This window comes from Gossypium raimondii, chromosome 5 (assembly GCF_025698545.1).
Source record: "Gossypium raimondii isolate GPD5lz chromosome 5, ASM2569854v1, whole genome shotgun sequence".
Taxonomy (NCBI): Eukaryota; Viridiplantae; Streptophyta; class Magnoliopsida; order Malvales; family Malvaceae; genus Gossypium; species Gossypium raimondii.
In genome coordinates this window covers 16,564,157-16,588,651 of record NC_068569.1, presented here as the reverse complement: position 1 = coordinate 16,588,651, position 24,495 = coordinate 16,564,157, and the positions used below count along the sequence as shown (strand labels likewise).

Below are 24,495 nucleotides of genomic sequence, written 5' to 3'. Positions count from 1 at the left end.
AACTCATTTTTCACGTTCCCACCCACCGCTCCACCGTTTATTTTAAAACCAGAACTCGTACAATTCACGCGCACATATAACACGTACGTTAGATCTCCGCCGACACTGTACAGTCGCCAGTTCATAAAATCTACACCAAATTGCGCGCACCTTTTTCTTTTTCAATTTTTTGCTCTAATCTTAAAAGAAAAAAAGAAGAGGTTTCCTAGCAGGCATTCAGTTTACGGGTGGAAAACGATGGCGTTGATTACACTCAATTCCCAAATATAAAGCCTCAAAAAGAAAATTAAACCTTTGAAAAGCCTGAACAGATAGAAACAATAGCAGTAGCAGTCTTAACAGTTACAGACAGCCTTGCAATGCAAAGCTGTATGTGAATTTATATCTGTAAAACAAATCTGGCGCGCGCCAGGGCACACGCTCACGCATTAAACATTTGGTGGTTCATTTTTTTAAAAGAATATTTGTAAATCCTTTTGCTCTTCTTTGAGTCATTTTCACAAGCAAATAACAAGTGACAGCTCCTAGATCTCTCCTCGATACTGTGTCACCAAACAAGCTTCATTTAACAGCTTTTTACCGTTGTATTTGGAATGGTTATTATTACTTAATTTTTTTGATTTAAAGTTGAAAGTTGGTATTTGGTGAAAATAGAAAACCTTCAATTACAACTTTTTTGAGGAAAAATGGACGGTGGAGATGGGACGGTGAGATTAGGAGCTTTGAATTTGAAAGCGGGTCGAGGCTTAGATTTGGATCCAGATGTCTCCGTTTCTTCGCCGGTAACCAGGCAAAAAGCTGCCGCCGCCAAACAATTTATAGAGAATCATTACAAGAACTATTTGCAAGGATTGCAAGAACGTAAAGAAAGGTAAATTCTGGTCCGTACTTCTGTTCCATTTATAATATCCACGTGCTTCTTTATTCTCATTCTTACTATTATTTGCAAATGCAAATTATTGTAGTTGAATTCATTTGTTTTAGGTCATTATTGAAAATTTGATGTTAATCAATGGATGTGGTTAGCTTAGATGGAATTTGCTGTAAGGTTTTTGAGAATTCAAATTAAGGTAGCTTTATTTGGATATTAACTGTTGCTCTTTTAAGACGGCGAACACTGCAAAGGAGAGCTGAGGAAGCTCAGATTTCAAGCGAGGAACAAGAAGAGATGATGAGGAATTTGGAAAGGAGAGAAACTGAATACATGAGGCTACAAAGACGTAAAATCGGAATTGATGATTTCGAACAATTAACTGTAATTGGAAAAGGTGCATTTGGAGAGGTATATTTCATAGGCTTGTTACATTAATGCTCTTTATCCTTGGTTCAAATTTTCAGTGGCATTTTTAACCTGTTGCCTTTCTGCAGAACAAGAAATTGGTAACCTATATAATCATATGGCTTTGCACTTACTACCGTATATATGTAACAAATGCAGGTTAGATTATGTCGTGCTAAAAGTACGGGAGAGATTTTTGCCATGAAGAAGTTAAAGAAATCAGAAATGCTTAGTCGTGGACAGGTAACCCATAAAAATGAATGGATAGTTTCGAAATAGTATTGCATTTATTGATTATGCCAATTTCTTTTATCACAGGCTTTGTATTTCTTTTTTGTTTTAATTTCTAGTTTAATCATATGAATGCAAAAATTGCTAGAATTCCTGAACGTGACCAGTAGCTTCTTTAGGGATGCCTTTAATGCAGGAATATTTGCATGGTTATTGCCTTCTTTTACTTTCAAATCCGCCTTTAGTTTTGGTACTATGGTATTATTGAACTCCAATCCCATGCATAGGCAGTTAGCAAATACTCGCTTCATCTTAAAAACATATCGATTTCACTTGCTTTGGTTAAGTTCTTTTTGGAACCTTCTCATGCATTCATTGGGATCATGACACAAACCCACAGATTAGTTTAAAGTGTTATCTTTACTTTTCACTTTATTTTTTCTTCAAGGTTGAGCATGTTCGTTCCGAGAGAAACTTACTTGCTGAGGTTGATAGCCGGTGCATTGTAAAGATGTTCTATTCTTTTCAAGATTCTGATTTCTTATACCTTATTATGGAGTATTTGCCTGGTGGTGACATCATGACACTATTGATGAGAGAAGATATTCTATCTGAAGACGTTGCACGTTTCTATGTAGCAGAGAGCATTTTGGCTATTCATTCAATTCACCAACACAACTATATTCATAGGTATTGCATTTTGCTAACATGTTTGCAAAATTACTAGGTGGAGTGTTTCAGTGGCTGGACCTGGATTTTCCTCAATGTATGTGCATTTTAATCACTGATAGAGGATAGCCATGGCTAGCCACAAGGTTTTCATACATTCTGCTTGGCCTGGAGGAAAAAAGCGGGGTTAATTAGATACTTAAAATGCTCGAAACTTGAATGGTGTCTTTAAATATGTTTACCCTCTATGATGTTTTGTAGGGACATTAAACCGGACAACCTGATTCTAGATAGGAATGGGCATTTGAAGCTTTCGGATTTTGGCTTGTGTAAACCTCTAGATGGAAAATATTCAACAATATTGTTGGAGGATGAAGATTTAACTTCTATGGAATCTACTAATGAAGCTGAGGTCCAGTCGCGCTCTGAAAGAGCCCCTTGGTTGATGCCAAAAGAACAGCTACAACAATGGAAACGAAATCGCCGTGCGTTGGTATTATCTTTATCTATCTGCAGTTACTTACATACAAATAACTTTTTACTTTTCTGATTTTACATTTGTTAATCAGGTAAGTTACTTTCATTCAGTAACAGTTAACTTCTGGCTTTTGCAGGCTTATTCAACTGTTGGAACTCTTGATTACATGGCTCCTGAAGTTCTTTTAAAGAAGGGTTATGGTATGGAGTGTGATTGGTGGTCTCTAGGGGCAATCATGTATGAGATGCTCATCGGCTATCCTCCATTTTGTTCTGATGATCCTCGGATAACATGCCGCAAGGTGGCACCAAGTTTGTCATTCTAAGTTATTCTGTTACCCTCCTTTGTCCACTAGATACTAATCTTTCTCTCTTTGCATAGATAATCAATTGGAGAACCTGTTTGAAATTCCCTGAGGAACCAAAAATATCTGCCGAGGCTAAGGATTTAATTTGTCACCTGCTCTGTGATGTTGAAACACGCCTGGGCACCAGAGGAGTAGAAGAACTGAAGGTAAGTACTTTCAATGACATATAAATGTTCATTAGCATAAGTGTCATATATTAAAGTTCAGACAGTTCCATATATGTTTCTCATACCTGGTTTTGTTGCAAAATACTCTAGCAGTAATGACAAGTACACACTGATTCTCCTGACAAAAGGCTGCATCTAGATCTTAATTATGTAGATTGGTAAACTAGTTGCACCAATATGTAGATTGACAAACTAGTAGCATTATCTGTTTGTGCAATACTTAATGTATTAGATCAATTTGTTCATTTTCTTGTTTTGAGATCGTTAGCGTTTGTTGAATATTTATCAGGTGCATCCCTGGTTCGAAGGTGTTCAATGGGAAAAACTTTATGAAGTTGAAGCTGCATATAAGCCAACAGTCACTGGAGACTTGGACACTCAAAATTTTGAGAAGTTCCCTGAAGTGAGTACTCTGAATGTTGATGCATCTGATACATACCCTTTTGATGGGGCAATAAAGTATTTACAACTCTTACTTGGAGTAATTTAAACTCAGTAAAGACTGTTTTACATGGCGGATATTAATATGTCTAGAAATTTGTAGGCTGGTAGCTGCCTCCTTTTATTTTGGTTGAAAGATGGTGTAACAATTTTGATTACTTTTTCTTGTTGGTCCTTAATGTTCTTTAATATAAGTTCGGAATCCCTTTTGTCTTTCTTTAAAGTTACTTCTAATACATTTTTAGTAAAACTAATTTTGCAATTTCTTGCTTTTTCGTAGATTGATATCCCTCCCTCCGCAATACCACAAGTGGGACCTTGGAGGAAGGTAAAACACCTTTGCTCAATTTTTTGTTTTTTTTCTAGAAAGCATTCGCCACTGTATTTTAGTAAATTGATTCTGAAAATTGTTGCTTTGTTTTTGTTTATTTGATTGCGCAGATGTTGACATCAAAAGATACCAATTTCATAGGATTTACTTTTAAGAAATCAGATATCGCTAAATCACTTGAAAGTACAGGTATACTTCTTTACACGTACTTGGGAGTGATTTGAAACTCCCATGTAGTAACATTATTTCGTGGGATTCATAAGGTTGATGTGTCGCTAAAACTACTTGATGACGGGGAGTGCAATTCTGGTTTTTTTTTCTTTTTCTTTTTCCTTCTTCATGATAGCAGTTCAGAAATGCTTTTTCTTTTTCGCACAGCAGCTATGAATATGATAACTGTACAAACAGAGAATTTTATGACAGACTTCGTGAGTTGCCACACATGTCACTATTTGGGATTAGACTTAATAATTTAGGTATGCATTACAGGTACTGACAGGACAGCCAGCGGCCCTTCAAAAGCCCCATCTCTTATTTCCTTGCTAGGTATGATATTTTCTCATTGGAGAATACTGAGAATACCCGACTTATTATATTCGTGTATGGCTGGTTGCTGGTTGATCAAAACGTATATATGCCTCATTATCCAGCATAAGAACACACATGCTTGCTCTGCACATGAGATCCAATTTGTTCTATATACTATATTGTTTTTGTTTTCTTTCCCCTTTTCTCAAAGTAAGCAAAATATCTGAATTCCATTTGCCCTAAAACCTGTCTATAATATCTAGAATAGTTGTTTAGCATAGGACAAATTGCAACGATCGTGTGTGGATTCCTCCCCACTTTCCTCTTGTGGAGCAAAACATCAGATTACGAATTGATTGTTTATGGAAATATCATCTCCATATATGATGACACAACTGTTTTATGTTTGCAAAATAAAGGGTTCATTTGACAATCAATTAGTTCCTTTCAATTGAAACAGGTCAGATTGATCTTCAAGAAACAGTGATACCAGAGGGTGAACAAAATGCAGAAACAGGAGGAAACTTGAATCAGACAGAACATAGTCTGTCTGTGTGATACCTTTTGTTTTCATCTCATGAAGAACAACACTCAGTAAGCGAGAGCCCAAAGGGTTGCTAGCTATCATATGAGATTGAATTTGTGATGAACCGGTTCTTGGAAGGAAGACATTAATAAGGTCAGGTGGAAGGAAGTCATCTTGACCACTATATTTTGGTCTTCTTTCTCCAAAAATTGTTGTGTATAAGCTGCTACTTTAAAACCCAAAATTATGTTGAATCCATTTTTGTCTGTAAAATAAATACTACATTCAACTTTTTTATAAACAGATTCATTTGTCTATCCAAATTTTAGATGATATAGATAGGTGGTTGTTATACACTCATAACAACATACCTATAACAAGATTTGAATATTTTAAAATTTCAAAATTAAAAAACTATAATATATTAATAATATTAATTAGTGAAAATTAGATGGTATATTGAATAGAATTTAAAAAAGAATTTCATTTATTAAAGATAATTAATATAGGTTTATATAAAGTTAAACATTATTGAAATAATATATTAATTAGAATATATTATTTTATTTCACTTAAGTATTGAATTAGTTTTATTAAAATTTTAGGTAAAATATCTTTATAGATAACTAATTTAATAAAGAGTGTATTTCATATTTTACGAGAGTTGTTGGTATAAATGAAAAGTTGTTATAAATGTTAAAAATAAAATATGATGAATCAGTTATACAACAAATTTAGTTGTTGTAATGAAATGATGTTATTGGACCAATCATATTAAATTTTTGATATTTGAATGTTAAAATAAAATATCAGATTCATAGATTTTAATTTTAATTTTGAAATATTCATAAAAAAATATAGTATATTTGCTAAAACTTAATACATGATGATGATAATAAAGTACGGCCACGTAATTCCCCTGATGCAAAAAAAAAAAAAAAAAACCCTGAAAAAATATCCCAGGTTTAAGAAGATTAGAAGACAATTTTATTTATTAAAAAAAGAAAAAGAAAAGATAGAGAAAATGCTTGAATAGAGAGGAGAGGAGATGGATGGCCTGAATCCAAGTCATGGGTTTTTCTGGCAATGTTGAGACAGAATGGAATTTTGGCAAATATGTTATGATTGACAGCCTTGGCATTCTCATTTCTGACTGGCATGTTATTAGATTAGAATACATTAACGCTTAATGGAAAACTACTGATTTTTACTACAATCTCTCCTCATGTTAAATACATATGGTAAGAAGTTCATTGTCGGGTCATTTAGCATTATTTATATAGTAGGGAATCTTGTATTTAAAATGTATGTATCGGGAGATTGTTGTTAATCTTTTTAACTTTGAAGATTCTAAGCATTTTTATAACGGACTTATGAATCCCTTTATCGATAAGCTTCATAAATATCAATCTACTCATTAATGTGTTATTTAAATTAAGTATAAATGTCTCAAATTAAGCATCAATAACTACCATATTATTCTAGACTTTCTCACAATTCGGTATCGACCCATGAATACTATCCATCATGTGAGATTTGATAAACATTATACTTAAATAATTAAATTGCTTTCACCATTCAAATAAAACAATCTCTACTTGGATACACCTTTTAGTGGGTACTGATGACTTCTCTTTCAAAGAGTATAGTCAAGGTCAATGCACTCAAAATATGAAAGGACATCCTCTTTCCATTACAATATCATTAACTATAATTGACATTTACTTTTATATCATCATAAGATCTAAATATATACTTAATTTGTATGCTTTTTATAGTATAAATATTGTGACTACTTTAAATTACTCGAATTTATACGATAATATAAAATTATGATCAAATGTTGTATAGTATTATATTTAACATAGCATTTAGCATTGCATAATACACAACAAAGCAATAAAATGCAACAGTCATGCATTATTTATACATAAAACACTAATTTATGTTAAATATTAACACCAAATGCATTTTGTGAATCATAAAAAGCTTGAAAAATCTGCAGTCCTCAACAAACATGAACTAAAAGTCATTACATGCACTCTCATGTGCTGGAAAAACCAATCCATATGTCTTAACAAAGTTTCATATGCCTCCATGTGCCAAAATGTGGCCTCATGTGCCGCCCACACGCGGCCAATATCCTCTATGCACCTATATGTGCAACTACACACCGATCAACCTTGGTCAACATTTGACTATTGAGTTGATTACTTCGACTGGTTTGACTCAGTTCAAACTTATTTGATCTTTTGTAATCTGATTTGACTTGATTTAGATTTCTTCAACTTGAATTGAACCTATTTGACTTTGGTTTAACTCGGTTTGGCCCGATTTCATATGAGTTAACTCAGTCAAACTATATAGGATGACTTAATTTGACTTTATGGGTTTGTTTGGATTTCCTTGAAGAGTGTTGGGTTACTTTAGTAAAATCTATTGGGCTCAAGCAACGTTCGATACTTCAAAAGTACTGTGTTTTCTGACTTTTTCAGAAAACTAACAAATATATATTTCAATTATCCGGATTTTTGAAAAATACAAATTTGAAATTTATGATAATCGAAAGGTTTCCGTTAGCAGACAAGTAGCTTTCCAAATTTTACATTACATTCAGCTGCAACTCATTTTCAGATAGGAGTAAACATCTTGCTTTAGTATTCGTAGCTTGCCGTTTTCCATAAATCATGACCACACTTATTTAGTACCCTTGGAGCTTTCTGCCAGGAGCTGCAAAGGATACACGTATTGGCTAAGTTGAAATGGATGATGTCTCCGGCAGGTGTGCTCCCTTTGAAGCACACCCCAGCTTGGTGACCTTTTTATTGATTAAATCCTACTTAACCACACTCTTCCATTGGAAAATCTGTGTCTCCAAGACATGACATAGAACCTTATCATGCAGTGAGTGGCCAGGGAATATATGATTTTTATATGGTTTTCCCCTCGTTTGAATCGTGTCATATTCCTGATCATCTAATTTCTAGAGATGGCATATCTTGAGAGGTTCACTGATTTTTAAAAAGGCCATATCTAATAGGCTTCTTCATCTTCTGCAGATAAATTCCAAAATTTATGAATTTAGAGGATGAACTTCAGATCATCTTTCAAGCATATCCCTTGTTCCTTGAATGCTAATCAGTCAGACTGCCATCAGTAAGTTCACTACATATCTATACCAACACAAACCATCAGAATTTTCTCCAAGATTAAAAACTGTGCTCTATTTCGACATAAATAACCCTCCATGGATTCACGGTAAGTCTAAAACTGAATGATAAACAAAAAATCATAAGGTATGACATATGATTTTTTTTCAAGTCAATAAATATTCATATTCCTAAGTAGAGTTGTACATAGGTCGGATTGGGTCTTGATAAAATTTTAGGCTCAATTGATAGGTCATGCTCAACTCAAAAAATGGGGCTAAATTTTTGTCTAAGTTCAGCCCGAATAAAAATGCTAAAACTTGGATTCGGCTCGGCCCACTTATATTAAATTATTTTATTTTATTATATAAAATTTTTTAAAAATATAATTCATTAAAAACACTAAAAACATTAAAATAAATATTTTTCCAATAAATTGAAAATAAATTAAAAAATATTTATACTTAAATAACATCAAGATAGTTACAATTTAATAAGCAAATGCTTGTACAATCTTTCTCCAAACTCTACAATCTTGAACTAAGTAAAGCAATATCCACGTTCCATTTACACCCCAGTTTTCTGATCTTCCTTTTGTTTTTATTTTTCTTCACACCACAGTTATTATTGAAGTTATGTTTTCTTTCTGCTAAGCAAAAGCATCTAAAAACTTATCCATCAGTAAAATATTTATCAGTTTATAGTTCATCAAATACTTGCTAAAAACATAAACAGCAGTTTCGACAACAACAGCAAGAATTTGGGTATTAAAACTACAAGTTTTCTGCGAAGGAAATTGTTCTTCATGTTACAAGGACCTTGAATGAAATTGAACAACTTAATGAAAAGCTAGAAGCTTCCCTGCGGGCAAGAAGTGACTAGCTTATGCAGACGAGGTTAGGAATTTCTTAAAATACGCATAATGTGAATAACAAACCAAATTCTGTCCTCATAACAAACATCACTTCTACAAGAGTTGACGTCCAAGCGTCTGAAAGCCTATACAGAACCATACAACCTTCCAGTATGCAAAAATATGTTCTCAACTTTATCATACATCAAATAAATCACTAGAATTTACACTCAATGAGTAAAAATCTGTCAAATCTTATTGAACATTTATGGACACTGTGACAACCCAAGAAAAAGGGAGGCAAAATCACAACAACAAATATACCTCAGCACGTCATTGACTACTTACGTGGGACTTGGATGAACTTGACTTCTTCCTGGACAAAAACATTAAAATCTTCGGGAACAATGACTTTTTCTTTTTCTTTACAACCTTCGGTTCCGGGGATGATTCAGTTTCTGTGGTGCTCCCGTGATCATATGCCTTTGGGCTTGCTAGGGTATCGGCCAGAGTAGGAGCAGCAGGTACAGGTTCAAAGTTCTTTGTTTCTTTCTTTCCCTCAGAGCTTGCCCTTGGAGGGTTTTCTCCATGATTCAATTCAGTAGCCTTACGCCGCTGCTCATGTTCAGCCCTCCACCTTCTCAATTCCTGCTCAATACCTAACTTCCCTTCCTTGGCCTTCTCAGCCTTCTCCATAGCAATTTTAGTGCTTGCTTTCTTTCAGCCATCTCTCGGGTCACTTCTTCCAGCTTACCCAAGCTTCTTGACTCAGATTGCTTAGCTACCTCAATTTGAGAAATAGCTGCTGCAACCCTCATGTTGGCCTGCTCCTCTGCCTCATTTGCACGTTTACTAAGATCATAATACTCCTCTAAGGAAAGTGTTACACCAGCTGGTGAGTCAACATTATCAATGCTTTTAGCCGATTCGCTCTCTTGCAACGCTTTGATTGCAGCTAAAGCTAACTTCTCTGAAGCCCGGGCAGCCTCTATCTCTTTTTGAGCTGCAAGTAATCGACTCTCCATGGTACTTGCTCCAGCCTTTGCTTGCGCTGCTTCTTCTTTTGCTTTGCGCAGATCTTCACGAGCCATTTCAGCAAGTGACTTGGCCTCATCAGCCACTTGTGCTGCCTGCTGCAGTTGTTTGGGGAGCTCCACCATTTTTTCTCTGGCCTCTTTTTCCTTCATCTGGACTACTGCTATTTCTGATCGAGTCTTCTCCAGCTCAGCTTCCAAAGAAGCAACTGCAATTGAAGCCATGCCTTCTCTCTGCTTAGTGTTCGCAAGATCAGATTTTTCCTTGTCAAGCTCTGATTTTAATGAAATAGCAGCCACCTTCAAACAATCCACTTCTGCAGTTGCTTTTTCTATATTGACCTTCACGTCTTCAAGTTCCTTCTTTAATGAAGCAACGGAAGCTTGTGCATCAGTGTGAGTTCTTGTCTCTGATGCCTGTGACTCAGTATTGTGGTGTCCATCAGTTTCCTCCTTAAGTGTAGATTCCATATAAGAAGCTAACTCAGCTTTTAAATCAAGTAGCAGGGCTGAAGCAGTGTCTAGCTTTGATTTTAGATCCTTGGCTGAATGAATTTGCTGATTGAGTCTTTGGAGCTCCTCTTCAACCTGTTTTAGTTCCTTTTCCCAATGGTGAGTATCTTGGTCTCGGGCCATTGCTGCTCCAATCCTTTTCTCTTCTGCTTCTAAATGGGCAGCATGTGCGGACTCTAAGGACTCCTTTGTGGCAATCAGCTCAATAGTCAATTCTTCCACTGTCTTGTCAACCTCCTTTGAAGCAGAAACAGCCTCTTCAGCTTTCTTAATGGCAATATCTCTGTCATTCATCAAAGAAGCATATTCCTTTTTTAATGTTTCCAACTCTTCTTTAACGGATTTCAGTTCCGAAACTGCAGCTGCATGCCTGGCTTTAGCAACCTCAAGCTGTGTCTTTGCTGCAACACTAGCCTCATCAGCAATCCCTTGTTCCATCTCCTCCACCCTAAGCTTGGCTAGTTCAGAGTCTTGTTTTGCCTGATTTTCTTCAGTTTGTGCTCTCTCCAGGTTTAGCTTGAGCTCTTCTATTAGTCTCTTTGTGCTATCGAGCTCCTTTAATACTTTCATTTTTGCCTCTTCAGCATCCTCTGACCGTTTTTTATATTCAGGCATCTCTTCCTGTACTTTTACAAACTCTTGTTCCACAAGCTTGCGTCTCTGTTACATAAAATTTAAGTTTTAGTGGACATGAACAAAGTAGGCAGAGAGAAAAGACGAATTTATGATGATCAATAATAATTGATAAAGGCATAATAAAATTCAAGATAAACAACATTCACTAGACATGAAAAAAATTGCAGCAACGCAGATTATTTTAAGACCATATTAACATATCTAATATACCTCCAAAGTTTGCATTCTATGAGCTTTCCAATCAACAATTCCTCCGAACTTAGAAACAGCTTCTTTAACAGATTCAAAAGGTGCAGCTGTATCAATGAGACCTCTATTTAAATCAATTTGCTTTTTACGTGAAGGGCCAATATATTTTGGGGATTCAGCAGAACTGATAATCTTTTGATGAGGCAGGGTAAGATCATTGATTTCGTATACATTATCCTCATTTTTAGCATCTCCTGCCTTAGAGTCATTGACCTTGGGAGAGGATGAAATAACGCCATCAAGCAGAACATGAGAACTATCAAGAGGGGATCCAATAGAAGTATCTGGTGAGGACCCAACAGCAATGGTACCAATATCGGAAAGGGGCAAGGTAAGCTCACTAGTTTCTGATTGATTGGTAGAAACAGAAGGTAAAATCACGCCATTGTCATTATTAACAAGAGAAGAACTGACAACAGAATTGGTTTCTTGAGATTGTTGTCCATCAGAAACACCATGAATAGATCCAACAGCAGTTTTGGCTGGTTCTAAATGGTCATTTCTGGAATCTCCAACCTTTGGATTGGAACCAGTATTTTGAGAGGGATGTTCATCAGAACCATCATGTATTCCCCCAGTCTTAATATCTTCCATCAGTCTACCCTGATGATCTGTCTCAGTTTGTTCAATTTTAACTGACGAAGTTGAAGCTGCACTTTCTGTTCTACTGGCTTCTTGTCCTCTAACTGGATCACCGGAAGCATTTTGTAAAGAGGCTGATTTAGAACTGTCTGTTACCAACAAATGACTTTCAGGTTGCTTTGTCCCATTACTAATCGAAATTGCTTGACCTTCACCAGAAATGTGGTCCATATCTACAGGCGACGAAACAGATTCTGAACGAGGCATCTCTTCTGCTTTTACATTCTCCATATTTGAAAATAATAAGGTGTCTGAAACCGAGAAAACAAAAACCGTTTAAGGGACAGGGAAAAGAAACAAGATATCACAGCGTAATCCATCTAATTCCAAGAAAAAAAAAATAGCAGATCTGAAAATCAGCAATTATATGTTTAACAAGCAAAGTAGATTTCAGCAAAACGAATTAGTGTCTACAACTGCATTCATGTATTGTAGATCCTCAAATTATGTTAACAAGTTTTGACCAAAGAAATTAGGAGCAAGAGTAAGAAAGCATTAAAATCAAGTGGACCCTGGAAAGCTAGAACAATTTATCATCTCAAACTTGTTTTCCTCTATCTATGTTTAAGCTAGCACATGCACCTTATAGATGTCCTCTTTTATCAGGCACAGATGTTTAAGTAAAGATTCAATTAGTAAATACCTCAACAACAACTAATCACATCAAGGAATGAACCAACAATGTCAAAGAAAACGGAGCAAAAGTTGAACATCTCATCAAATTTAATTTCATGCAAAAGCCCCATTCAATTATCAATTAAATGGAAAAAGACGCCAGCTTTCAGCTCAAACCTCTAAAAAGGTCAAAAACAGAGCCCCATTAACAATTGACCCCAAATTCAGCCCCACAAATTAGAGGGTCTCTCAATGACATAAACTAGCAATTTAATCAGCAAACAAACATTTCCTAGATCATTCATCTGCTAAGAACTGACAATATAAGTTTCATATTCCTAAATCTTATTCCTAGCCGTAGATTAGAAGCGTAACCATTTTCAATCCTATTTCTTTTGTTATAAGCAGATAAAACAACTTGATTTAATCAGGATTGAAGATCTTTACCAGTGTTTTCAAATAAAAGGATTGCTTCTTATCCAAAAAGTGATAATCATGATAATACTTAGAATAAGTTGACCGGTTATCATCTATAAAATCTGTAACCTTGAATTCAATTGCTAAAAGTTGGGAATATAAGTGTAAAGGAAAGCTCACAGCAGGCAAAAGAAGCTAATATGCTAATTAAGAAGCCATAAATGATTTGAAGTCTCGACTGTTTCCGTCAGCCACAAAAAAGGAAAATAAATCAGGAAAGTAAGCTTCATTACTTAAGTCAACGTCGTGATAATAAATTCAACCAACTCAAACACCAGCAATTCTCAGATCTTCATTCCCACAGGCAAAAAAAAAAAAATTGTCGCTTAATTTATAATTAAAGCTTCGATTTGTCAGAGATTAAATGGAAAGTTAATTAATAAATTCCATTCCAAAAAAAAAAGAAAAGGAAAGAAACTTACCCGGATTTCTCAGAACCAAAAGGACAGACGAAGAGTGGAAAGTAAGCTATAATTATTAGTGATTTCTGGAAATTAAAGAAAAATAAATCATTAATTAATAGAGAATGGTGAGGAAAATTTACTGCTAAAATTAGGGAAAATAAATGAAAAAGCAAAAAAGCCAGAGGGAACACACGTGCCTATCTATTCCTCGCCTCTTCTTACATACCAGATAACGGACGGATTGTGATTTGAGGGGTGTCGAGATTAAAGAACCAAGTGTGGCAATAATATCGGCCTTGTCTGAGGTTAGTGGGTTTAAGCCCATTGGTAGCTTTGTGAATAGCCCAGGAACTGTTTTGGGCAGCTCGGCCATTTTGTAGCATTTAGGTGAACACTGTACTGAACCCAACAAGGGTCGGTCAGGTAGGGAGACTTATCAATAAATTTCAGCCCATTAAAAGCTTGCTGTTTGGACTCTCGCACCCAAAATTCTTAGACACTTGTAGAGGTGTAAATGAATAGATCAATCTGTTCTTGAATCGTTCGTTTATATTCGTTTATTAAGTTAAATAAATGAGTATGAACAAAAATTTTATGTTCGTTTAATAAATGAATGAACACAAACAGAGGTGTGTTCGGTTCGTTTATGTTCACGAACAAACTCATTTAAAAGCTTGTTTATTGACTTGTTTATTTATTAATGATATTTTCTTATAAAAATTCCATTAGTATATATTAATAAAATTATCTTAAAACTCGTTTATTGTTCCATTAGTATATATTAATAAAATTATCTTGGTTTGTATTTTTTTCATTTATAATATAATTATTAATATTTATATTTGACTATTTTATATCCAAACAATATATGCGTGTATGTATTTATTTATTGTTTGTTTGTTTATTATTTATTAATATTGTTCGTGAACATGTTCAATTATATATTCATGAACATGTTTGTGAATAGGTTCGATTAAGTTAAATGAACATGTTCGTGAACATTAAACAAACGAACATGAACATACATAATTTTAAATAAACGAACATGAACAAAAAATTCGAACTTCTTAACGAACACAAACTGAACACGAACAAGCTTAAAAATAAACAAACGAACATGAACAGAGGTTTGTTCGTTTAAGCCCAGTTCATTTACAGCCTTAGACGCTTGAACAGAAATGTTACTACCACTCTGATCACGTTCAGTTTTGACGAAATTCAACTTTCATAGGCCTTCCCCAGAATACAAAGCTAAAGATAAGTCACTCTTGGAAAATAAAAAAAAAAAATTTGAAAATTTTTTAAGACATCAAAAATAAAGTAAAAGTAAGAAGTCACGAATGGAATAGAAAAATAGTGCACATTTGAATAAATACTTTAAAATATATTCAAATTATGTCCCTAAATCTAATGGTACAATTTACTTTACATCGACGGCCGAGATTTAAGCTTATCCATAATTGAGATTACAAAATCAAATTTGAGAAAGTATGTATGATAAAACTCGGGCACCTTATTCCCCTTGTACAAAACTATACATTAGTGGAGGATTTGCTTAGTGCTCAAACAAGTTGTCAGGCAGCAGATACGTACAACTATAGTACTCGTATATTTGCAAAAGGTGGAAACTGGAGGCTTCACTTGATAATCAATTAGTTCCCTTGAAAACTTGAATCAGACAGAGCACTGTCTGTCTGTCCGTCTGATCTTTTTGTTTCATCCCATGATGATTGATGAACACTCACTACGCCAAAGCCCAAAAGGGTTGCTTGCTATCATATGGGATCGAATTTGTGAAAGAAGTGCGTCTTGGAAGACATAAAGTCAGGTGGAAGGAAGTCATCTTGACCGCTGTAGTTTTGTTTTCTTTCTCTAAAATTGTTGGGTAAATTAAATATTAGTTTGATTCCATTTTATTCTCTGAAATTTTGGAGGATTTTATTTTTAAAGTACTGATTGTTGTTTCTATTATTATTTATTAAAATGTATATATGGAGAATATTGCTTTGAATAAGTTTTCTTTTAGAGTTACCTGTTACTATGGTATTCATGAAGGTTGAATTATATATGATTTTTTTACTTAGCCAAATATTTTGCACTTGGTTGAAATTAGAATAATTATTTCGATTTTAAACGGTGACAATAATATTGAATATTTTAATGGTTGGACTAATATTCAATTTGAAGTTTTATGAAATTTTAAGAATTAAGTATAATGTTTAACGAAATCCTAAATGGACATCAACATCTTTATGTTTCAAGTTTCAACTAAAAACTTCAGCAAAACCCTCATTTAAATTGGCTTAAAGGTAAAAGGCCCTTTAGTTAAAAAAAAAAACAATTAAACTCTTAAAAAAGTTGACATTGTTAATTAGGGCTTTTCATTTGCGAAAATTATTAACCGTTAGTGGTGTTAATACAGCTGATCATAGACACTTCAAACTTAAGAAAGATATATACATATTAAATGAATTTCGATAAATGGTTTTATACTCCAATGTAAAAGTGTAAAAATTGATCATATTGACAGCATAGTTGCCAATGTGTTTTGATGCGACAATTTTCCCTAATAATAAATTACTTTTTGGAAGGCTGAAGAGGATTTTGAAAAGAAAATGAGAAAAATAAAATTCCTAATTCAAAGTTCAAACTTCAATATTTCAACTTAGTACCTATAAACGTCAAGATATTATTAATTATAGTTGATAGGATTGTCCTTATGATTAGATGACTAGGGTCTTATTATAAAAATATCTTTTACATAAACATATAATAAAAGCCATTTAAAGATAATATCTCCAAATATAAATAAGAAATAAGAAATAGGAAATAGTTGAAGGAAAAAAAAGAAAGTACTGCTAATCTTATCTCCGAAGTTAAGCGAAAAGGAGAGAAAGAGAGCGAGGGAGGGAGGAGATATTTTGAACACTCCAACAAATATCTGGCGCTTGTTTTAAGGAGTGACGTGGCTATGTGAAAGTCCTATGACACGTGTAAAAGTGATGACAAGTGTAACTTTCTTTTGTCAATCCTCATTCCTCGACTGATCACCTTTTCAGTACATCTCACCTGCCATCATCTCTACCCCTCCCTTCAAATATATTTGTCTTCATCGCTCTGGGGATCTTTTCTTAAGGTGTTTTTTTGCATGGAGGGTATCAACAGAATTGAGCCTCGGAGGAGTCTAGAGGCGTCTCCCTCTCAGTTGACTAGTGTAATTTTCATATGGTTTTGCAGCTCAATTTCCTTGCTTCACTTTAAAACCACCTAATATACTAACAAAACACTTTTATAGGCTAATTTTTTATTTGTTTATTTTCAAGCATGCATCTTCTTTTAATTTTTCATTTACAACCGCTCTTCTTTTGAGCATTTGGTATTTATTTACTTTAATTTTGGATTGTTGTTTTCTAATCTGGTTGCCGGCAAGAATTACGTACTGTTTTAATTTCTTCCCTTTTGCAATAACTTGCTGATGATGTGTGTTGATGATAATACAACAGAGTTCTGTGGTGGCAGAGTCTACCTCTACTGAATGGACGGATGAAAAGCACAGTTTATACCTTAATTCCATGGAAGCGTCATTTATTAACCAGTTATATGATTCTGTGAATCTTGTTGGCTGGAACTCACAAAAGGAGAAATTGGAAAGACCAAAATCATCAAGGCAAATACACTGTACCTCTTCTGGCCAGGTTCAAGGCTGATCTCTGCTCCTTCATAATGATGGTGTTCCTCTGAATTCCCTATGCAAAGTCTTATATACTGCTTTCTGCCCATCTATACTGCAGTTTAAAGTTCTTCGAGGTGGTTGCTGGAAGAAGATCAATTTCGAAAGACCTGGATTTCAACCTAATAAAACTAATGGCTCTCGTTCTTTTGTGGGAAGCCCTTGGATCCAGCAGTTCAGATCTGGATCTAAGTCATGTGTCTTAGCCTCCTCTAGTCTTCAAGGCAATGCTTCAACCAGAGGTAAAAACAAACAATTTAAATGAACACTTTCATGCATCTCATTACCCATAGTTGGCCGAGATTGTGAAGATAACTTTATTCCACTTGGCAGTACTACAACAGATGTCCGCACTGGTATATCGGTGTGTGCATGATGATTTAAAATTGAATGGTCCATATGTCAACGTTTCAATTGAAGTGCTTTCACTAATATTTTTCATCTCTATTATAATCACCATTTCTATATATATGTATCAAAATGAACATTTTATTCAAGATTATCAGAACTTTGGCTGGAGTTTTTGTTTGCAGAGGTGTCTGATCAGAACTTCGTAGATGAGGAAAAAGGTGAAAAGGCTAGCAATGAGAATGTAGCTCCAAGAAGCTGAAATCTTTGGTAACTGTTGCTTCATGTAATGATGAGATCAAATTGTTAGCATTGCCATTGATTAATGATCACCTCTTTAGTCCTAAGTTTCTGAATACTTTTTCATTTTTCTGTTTTTTAGTTTCATCCTTAAGGTGAAGCCTGCTTTAGCAGAAGTACCTAGCTTAACATGTATTGGCACGGCAGCTAGATAAAGAGCTTCCACCAGTGAATATTCATTTGGAAAATAGCAGCTGTTTTGTTTAGTTACATCCTGATATAGTGAGCAAACCCAAGGATACTCTATAAATATTAAAAACTTTTGTGACTTCATACTCAATGCTTGTGTTACTTGCATTTGCGTACGTATAAAGGAATGACACTAACAAAGAGACAGATAGGAGTAGTTCATAGAGGGCAGTTTTTTTCCTTGCAAATATAAACAAGTGCGGCCGACATTAGTATTTAGTGCCAGAAAGAGGAGTTATAGGGTTCAAATTTGAAGCATTGGCGATATATAAATTTATACACTTGCACAGGCAGTGATGGTATGATCCGAGAATATTTTGGTCTACCCTGTCCTTCTATATGTGCATACTATTGCCATAGCAGTTTTTGAACTCAGAATGGATACTTTGTTATCATCTTCATAGTGTACTAATTTTTAGTAGAGCAATGCGTTGCAGATAGTTTGCTGTGTCCTATTTTGCAGTTTTCATATATGGTTCTTTTAAATTGTAAATGATATTATTTTAATAGTTAAATTATGGTCTTATTTGTTTTTCCACAACTATAAAAATTATATATAAAAATCAAACATGATTTTAATTAAAATGTTAAAACAAAAATCCATGGTTCGTTTATTTATTTAATATAAGAAGACAAAATCTTTGTTATGAACAAAGTGAAAACATATAGGGAATACAATAAGAAAAAATACCTACAATCCTAACTTAACAAAGTTGAAAGTAGTTTATTAGCTTCAGGGCTTCAGTATCATTGATATTGTAATTTGGAAGTCTTCGCATCGTTCTATCATTCCATACTGATTGGAACACTACAAATGAGAAACCCATACGATAAGAAGATGGAAAAATTTTCTTGTGATATCTTCCGGATCTTCCATCCAACATACACGTTATAAGTTGGCGTCGTGATGCTCTCTATTCTCGTCACCAAATTATTTTGCATTAGTAGTTAGTGATTACATTAGCTCTCATAAGCTTTAATCGCACTATTGAGGTAAACCGTAGCCATGATGATAACGATTGGATTTGGGGTTTCTCTATTATTTCTTAACTAAGTTGTTATTCAATTTGGATCGAGAAATGAAATAGTGTAGAATTAGTTTCGTTCGATTTTTGTTTCAATAACATAAGAACTAATTTGGACCAGGATCGTTTGCAAGTCATACATTTATTTCACTATTGATAAAAATTAATTATTTTTTGGGAGTCATGATTCTTCTTCTCTATGGTATTGTCTTTTAAGATTTAAACTTTCTTTTTTTAAGTACAAATATGTTTTGTCATGCGCAATTATATCAATTTTATAATACATTGAAATTTTTAGTCTAGTTTGTTGACTTTAGTTTAGATTGTATCAATTTTTAGCCTGTTTGTGTTGTAATAATTTAATTCTACTAATTATTGTGATTATCGTATTCGCATTTGTGATTAAACAAAATTGTTTTATCATTATTTCTTGATTCCGTGTACGTACTTACACCGTTTAGTGTGTGTTGCGTGTGAATATTGTTATAAGTTGAGGAGGTGGAACAGATTCATTGTCAAAAAAGAAGGAAGGACAAGTAAATTTGGAATCTGCTTTATGGTTTGGTTAAGCTAATTGTAGATCAGCTGCCATTTGACCTTATGGCCCATGGGCTTTGGTATTGAGGTTGAGCACTAATCTTTGATCTTCTTTTTTTGTTTATAAAAAACTAACTTTCACGCCTTGCCTGTGAAATTATAGATAGCGAAGACATAATATTAATAATTTAACTTTCACTATTTTAATTTTATCATTTTCATTTTAAATTTTTTATATTTCTTTGGTCTAAATTGCTTTTCTTTGCAATATCATGACCTGATAATCTACGTCACATTTCATATGTAATTTATAATAAAAAATCTAGAAATTCCTCAAAAAATAAAAATTCTAGAAATAATTAATTGCCAGCATCAAAATTAGAGAAAATTCTCAAATTCTTAAATTTAGAGAAAATTAAAATTTATATTAGTTTTTCTCTTTCGTTTTTTTTTTCCTTCAGAGAGAAACCAAAAATGATATTAATCTAGAAATTTATCACGCAACCCTTAAATTGGAAATTGAAACCGGGAATATCCAGGAACCTCACTCCATGTCCCAAACAAAGAAATTTCTATGGTAAACTTGTCCTTGTTCTTCTAAACGACGTATCTTTTCTTTCCCTCTTTCCCTGTCAACTTAGGGTTTCCTTTTTTTTTTTTTTAAAGATTTCCTCTTACCTTCTACACATTAGTCTTCATCATTGATTTTAACCCCCCAATCTTTTTATACCTAACAGTTTCAATTCGTGCCTAATTGGCTAATTCCTGAAACTTGCAATGCCGCCATTTTTATCGACCTCAAAGGCGGTCGGGTCGGTAATATCCCGTAGAAATGTGATTAACCAGTTTGTTAGGCACGCAAAGAACGGAGGGCGGACCGGGAACTTCGATCAAATCCGATGGGTTACTAGTATTTCCGGTATCCAAATGCCGCCGGTTCACCCGTTACTTGGTTCTCGCAAGGTGGATTCCGTTGTTCCATTAAACTATTTTTTCAATCATTATACTCTCCAAAGGAGACAATTTTTAGGCTGTGGTGACGGCGAAGAAGGCGGTGTTTTATCTAAAGTTTACGAGGAAAGGATCGTCATGGGGTAATTTTATAAAAAAATCTTCTCTTGAATAAAGCTTGTTTTACTTCCGTTAAGAGATTTAAGTTAGTATTAGCATTAGATTTCTTATTGGATTATGATGATTTTGTTGATAACTAGGTATTCGCCAGAACAATTATTTGATGTGGTCGCAGCTGTTGATTTGTATCACGGATTTGTTCCTTGGTGTCAGCGGTCTGACGTAATTAAACACTATCCAGATGGATCGTTTGATGCTGAATTAGAGATTGGTTTTAAGTTTCTGGTTGAGAGTTATGTTTCTCATGTAGAATTAAGCAGGCCAAAGTTTGTAAAGGTAATAGCAGTGAATTTCACCCTTATATTTAAAACTGCTGCTTTCTCTTTGCTTGGCTTTTATGTGTTCTGTAAGCTGATGGTATCTACTTAGCGATGTCTGTTGTATTAAGATATTGGATATTTGATGCTTGAAAATATTGCTATATGCTAAATACAACACATTTTATCTGGTAGATACTTTGAGAATGGAGTTGAATTTCAATACGCTGTTTAGTTGTAAACCTTTTTGCATGCTTTGCCATTTCATGAAATTGAAGATGAGTGACAACATTTACATTGAGCATGCTATTGTCTTTCTCTGGATATGCTACTTGCAAACTGTTAAAGCCTTCATTGTCCTATATATTTACGGAATAGAGTAGTTCTTGATGTAGATTGGTTGCCTGTCTGAGAATGTTTCCTGTGCAACTTATGTGAACTCTATGCAATGCATTTAGGGGGATTCAGATGCCAAATTTTGGATTAGGGTGAACTGGGCATGATTGAGATATGATACTTAATGTTTTGAACATAACCTCACCAAAACTGGAATGAAGCCATTGGACAGCAGCACATGTTTTTGTCACTCTCCCTTCTCCCAAAATATTGAAGTTAGAATCCATTGCCATGTAGCCTCAACTTAGAAAGAAATCATCTTATTTCCAGTCAAAACAATCTCAAACTCGAAAGTTTGCCTGAATGTTTTGGGTACCATTTCAAGTTATCTTATAGTGGATTTTTATTTGTTTAACCTGTATGCTCGTGGAGTATGTATGTGATCTCTTTTGCTCCTTAGGATTGCAATGGCATGCTACTTCATATTGATTGCTTTTAACTAGGGTTTCCTCTTGGCTGGATAATACGAAGAGTCTTTTCTTAGTCCCTATCTATGGCATCTGCGGGCTACTATTTTGAACTTGTAAATTATAAAAAGGATATTACTTGGCTCATGTCTGTATAGATGATCCCTTTTTTTTTTTGTCCATGAATTTAATTTTTTCCCTTACTGATGATCTGACCCTGTATAATGTTTTTGCAGTCAACTGCATCACAAAGTAGCCTTTTCGATCATTTGATAAACATTTGGGAATTCAATCCTGGACCAGTCCCAGGAAGTTGCAGCCTTTACTTTCTTGTGGACTTTAAGTTCCAGTCACCACTCTATCGGCAGGTAATGTCCTAATAGGCCATAGGGCGTTTATAGGTCATTACCAATACTTGATTTTCCCTCTTGTGGTATGCGTGTAACAATCACTCTGCTGTTTGTTTTTTGACTTATTATTTCTTTTCTCCTTTGATGAAATGTTGCCAGCCCTTGAGTAGTTGTTTTAGATTCTTGTTAACCACCTGAACCTTCTTCCCTTCTGTTCTTTTTTAATATAACTGCATCCATATTGTCAGCTAGATGGGTTTCAAAGCATTTTATTGCTTGAGAGTGCATATTTTCGGTTTCAAATATATAAATATCCAAGGACCAACAGAGTTTTAACTATTGATTTTATTGCTTTATAATAGATAGGTTTAAAAAAGGAAAATTTTATCTGAGGTAGCTTGAATAGTCTTGGATCATCCTAATATTTTGGTGTGTGTAACAGGTGGCATCCATGTTTTTTAAGGAAGTGGTGTCCCGAATGATCAGCTCATTCAGTGAACGTTGCCGATTGATTTATGGGCCAGGGGTTCCAGTCCTTGAGAACTCTTATGGAGAAAGGACATAAACATTTGTTTTCCAGAAGTAGCGTTTGAAGTGCATTTTAGGACAGCAGCTGGAATTATAAGGATACTCACAATGCCTGCTGGGTAGTGTGTTTTCTGTACTGCCCAGCCATTAAAACTTGCCTTAACCATATTAGGTATTCGTTTGCCCTCATCCAATTTTCACAAAGATCAAGTGATTGTCATTCAACCAATTTTCAGCTATGTCTATATTTTACGGTTTACAATTGATAACTATTGAATTATCGATCATGCATTTGTGTTGTTGCACCCAAGAATCTTATGATAGCATGATAATTTTCGCTTTAGTTGGAATGAAGGGGTCTTCTTTTTAGTGTTGATAATGCACACTGGTTCTTGTTTCCTTTGCTTTCTAAAATTTCACCATAAATTTGGCAAGTTAGAACGACTCATCGGTCCCGGCATATATGCCTATTGTCTACCCATAGCTAAAGTCTTGGCCTCAGGCCCAATCGTTCTGATATTGTAAACCCAATAAATTTCAAATATCTAATTGGAAAGATATTATTTAGTGGAAGTATAAAAGCCTAATGAGGTTGCGTTATGGTGAAAACTTATGTAATTTGGATTTACTTATAAATTAACTCTTTTCAAATTCGTATCCTGGCACGGTAACTTTTAGCTTTTCATTCATATTTAACAAGCGGATGTGTTCGTGTGTCTGAATGGGTGGAATGCGTTTTCTTGCCATGATTATTACAAGTAATAGTCATCAATGTCTCTTAAGTTATAGAACAACAATAACAGAGCTTTGCATCTCGTTTAAAGATTTAATTTAACTTGATTTTCCAAGACTACTGAATATAGGTGAATACAAGACAAAATTAAATCTTCTTAAAGCTTAGGATATTGTTGGGCTTTTGCATTTGGAGGTAGAAATAAATGTTGAGAGGAAATTCGGGATGTGTTGTTCTAATTTTATGAAGTGACAAATCAAGCATTTGAGGATGCTTCACCATGGCCGTACCATTACATAGGAAGAATTAAGAGTATGCTAGTGACAATGTTCCCCCAGGTGTGATAGGCCTTCATCACATCAGTTTCTGCCCATCGAATTGCCAGTCACTAAATCTGAGTCTGAGATTATAATACACGGGTGAAGTCAAGAACAATGATAAAAGGAGATTGAAATTAAAGATGTTCATGAGTTGAGATAGGTTAGTTTATGATTTAGAAAATTTTCAAAATGGAGCACAAATTAATCCAATAATTTCAAATAGCTCATTTCATTATTTAAAAATTAAAGCATATAATTTTATATATTTTTACAATGAAATTTAAATAAAAATATTTTTAAAATTAATTTAACAAAGGCAAAACATTCTGCCCAAACCCATAACGAGTGGGTTACCTAAACCATGAATAGAGCTACACAAAATTGGAGGAGTTAAAAAATGTACTGCTATTTAAATATTTAAAATTCTAATTGTTAAACAATAATTTATTGTGAGGTTGCCAAAATAGAGAAAACACCATATCTTTTAAGTAAGCATTAAAGAATTAATGTCTCGACTTCAAAAAGTATAACTTAATTGAATTATTTAATGTAATTGATCAGTTAGCATAAATATACCTACTTGATTAAAAATAAAAATAATACTAATGAATGAGGTTTAGATAAAAGTGTTACCGAAATCTATAATTTCAGAATA

The 24,495-nt window shown here is 34.2% G+C and overlaps 4 protein-coding genes across 11 annotated transcripts; 3 read left to right on the top strand and 1 right to left on the bottom strand.

Moving 5' to 3' along the window:
• Window positions 1-133: 133 nt before the first annotated feature.
• Window positions 134-5,334, top strand: LOC105770206 (uncharacterized). Its single transcript, XM_012591302.2, has 12 exons — window positions 134-871; window positions 1,108-1,282; window positions 1,439-1,522; window positions 1,959-2,200; window positions 2,441-2,672; window positions 2,794-2,958; window positions 3,039-3,170; window positions 3,481-3,594; window positions 3,913-3,960; window positions 4,074-4,152; window positions 4,453-4,509; window positions 4,952-5,334. Exons 1-12 carry the CDS (start codon window positions 687-689, stop codon window positions 5,047-5,049), a joined length of 1,611 nt encoding a protein of 536 aa, XP_012446756.1. The 5' UTR covers window positions 134-686; the 3' UTR covers window positions 5,050-5,334.
• Window positions 5,335-9,091: 3,757 nt separating this feature from the next.
• LOC105769216 (protein WEAK CHLOROPLAST MOVEMENT UNDER BLUE LIGHT 1) lies at window positions 9,092-13,844 on the bottom strand. Its single transcript, XM_012589697.2, is given in 5 exon segments — window positions 9,092-9,720; window positions 9,723-11,226; window positions 11,413-12,344; window positions 13,608-13,672; window positions 13,787-13,844. Coding segments are annotated over 3 exon segments (2,784 nt in total). The 5' UTR covers window positions 12,325-12,344; window positions 13,608-13,672; window positions 13,787-13,844; the 3' UTR covers window positions 9,092-9,352.
• Window positions 13,845-16,511: 2,667 nt separating this feature from the next.
• Window positions 16,512-18,247, top strand: LOC105769221 (hypothetical protein). Of its 6 annotated transcripts, none has more exons than XM_052631534.1 (5): window positions 16,513-16,803; window positions 17,093-17,284; window positions 17,381-17,561; window positions 17,826-17,953; window positions 18,050-18,247. In XM_052631534.1, the coding sequence occupies exons 1-4, from the start codon at window positions 16,738-16,740 to the stop codon at window positions 17,927-17,929; spliced, it is 543 nt and encodes a 180-aa protein (XP_052487494.1). In that variant the 5' UTR covers window positions 16,513-16,737; the 3' UTR covers window positions 17,930-17,953; window positions 18,050-18,247. The 6 variants fall into 6 exon arrangements, with proteins under 6 accessions (XP_012445159.1, XP_052487494.1, XP_052487495.1 ...); XM_052631535.1 differs by having other exon boundaries at window positions 16,514-16,803; window positions 17,826-17,937; XM_052631537.1 differs by having other exon boundaries at window positions 16,532-16,803; window positions 17,853-17,953.
• A 1,406-nt stretch (window positions 18,248-19,653) lies between these two features.
• Window positions 19,654-23,166, top strand: LOC105769219 (uncharacterized). Of its 3 annotated transcripts, none has more exons than XM_052631532.1 (5): window positions 19,654-19,806; window positions 20,456-20,812; window positions 20,930-21,125; window positions 22,146-22,277; window positions 22,702-23,166. In XM_052631532.1, exons 2-5 carry the CDS (start codon window positions 20,496-20,498, stop codon window positions 22,822-22,824), a joined length of 768 nt encoding a protein of 255 aa, XP_052487492.1. In that variant the 5' UTR covers window positions 19,654-19,806; window positions 20,456-20,495; the 3' UTR covers window positions 22,825-23,166. The 3 variants fall into 3 exon arrangements, with proteins under 3 accessions (XP_052487492.1, XP_052487493.1, XP_012445154.1); XM_052631533.1 differs by lacking the exon at window positions 19,654-19,806 and adding an exon at window positions 20,173-20,295; XM_012589700.2 differs by lacking the exon at window positions 19,654-19,806 and having other exon boundaries at window positions 20,175-20,812.
• The last annotated feature ends 1,329 nt before the right edge of the window (window positions 23,167-24,495 follow it).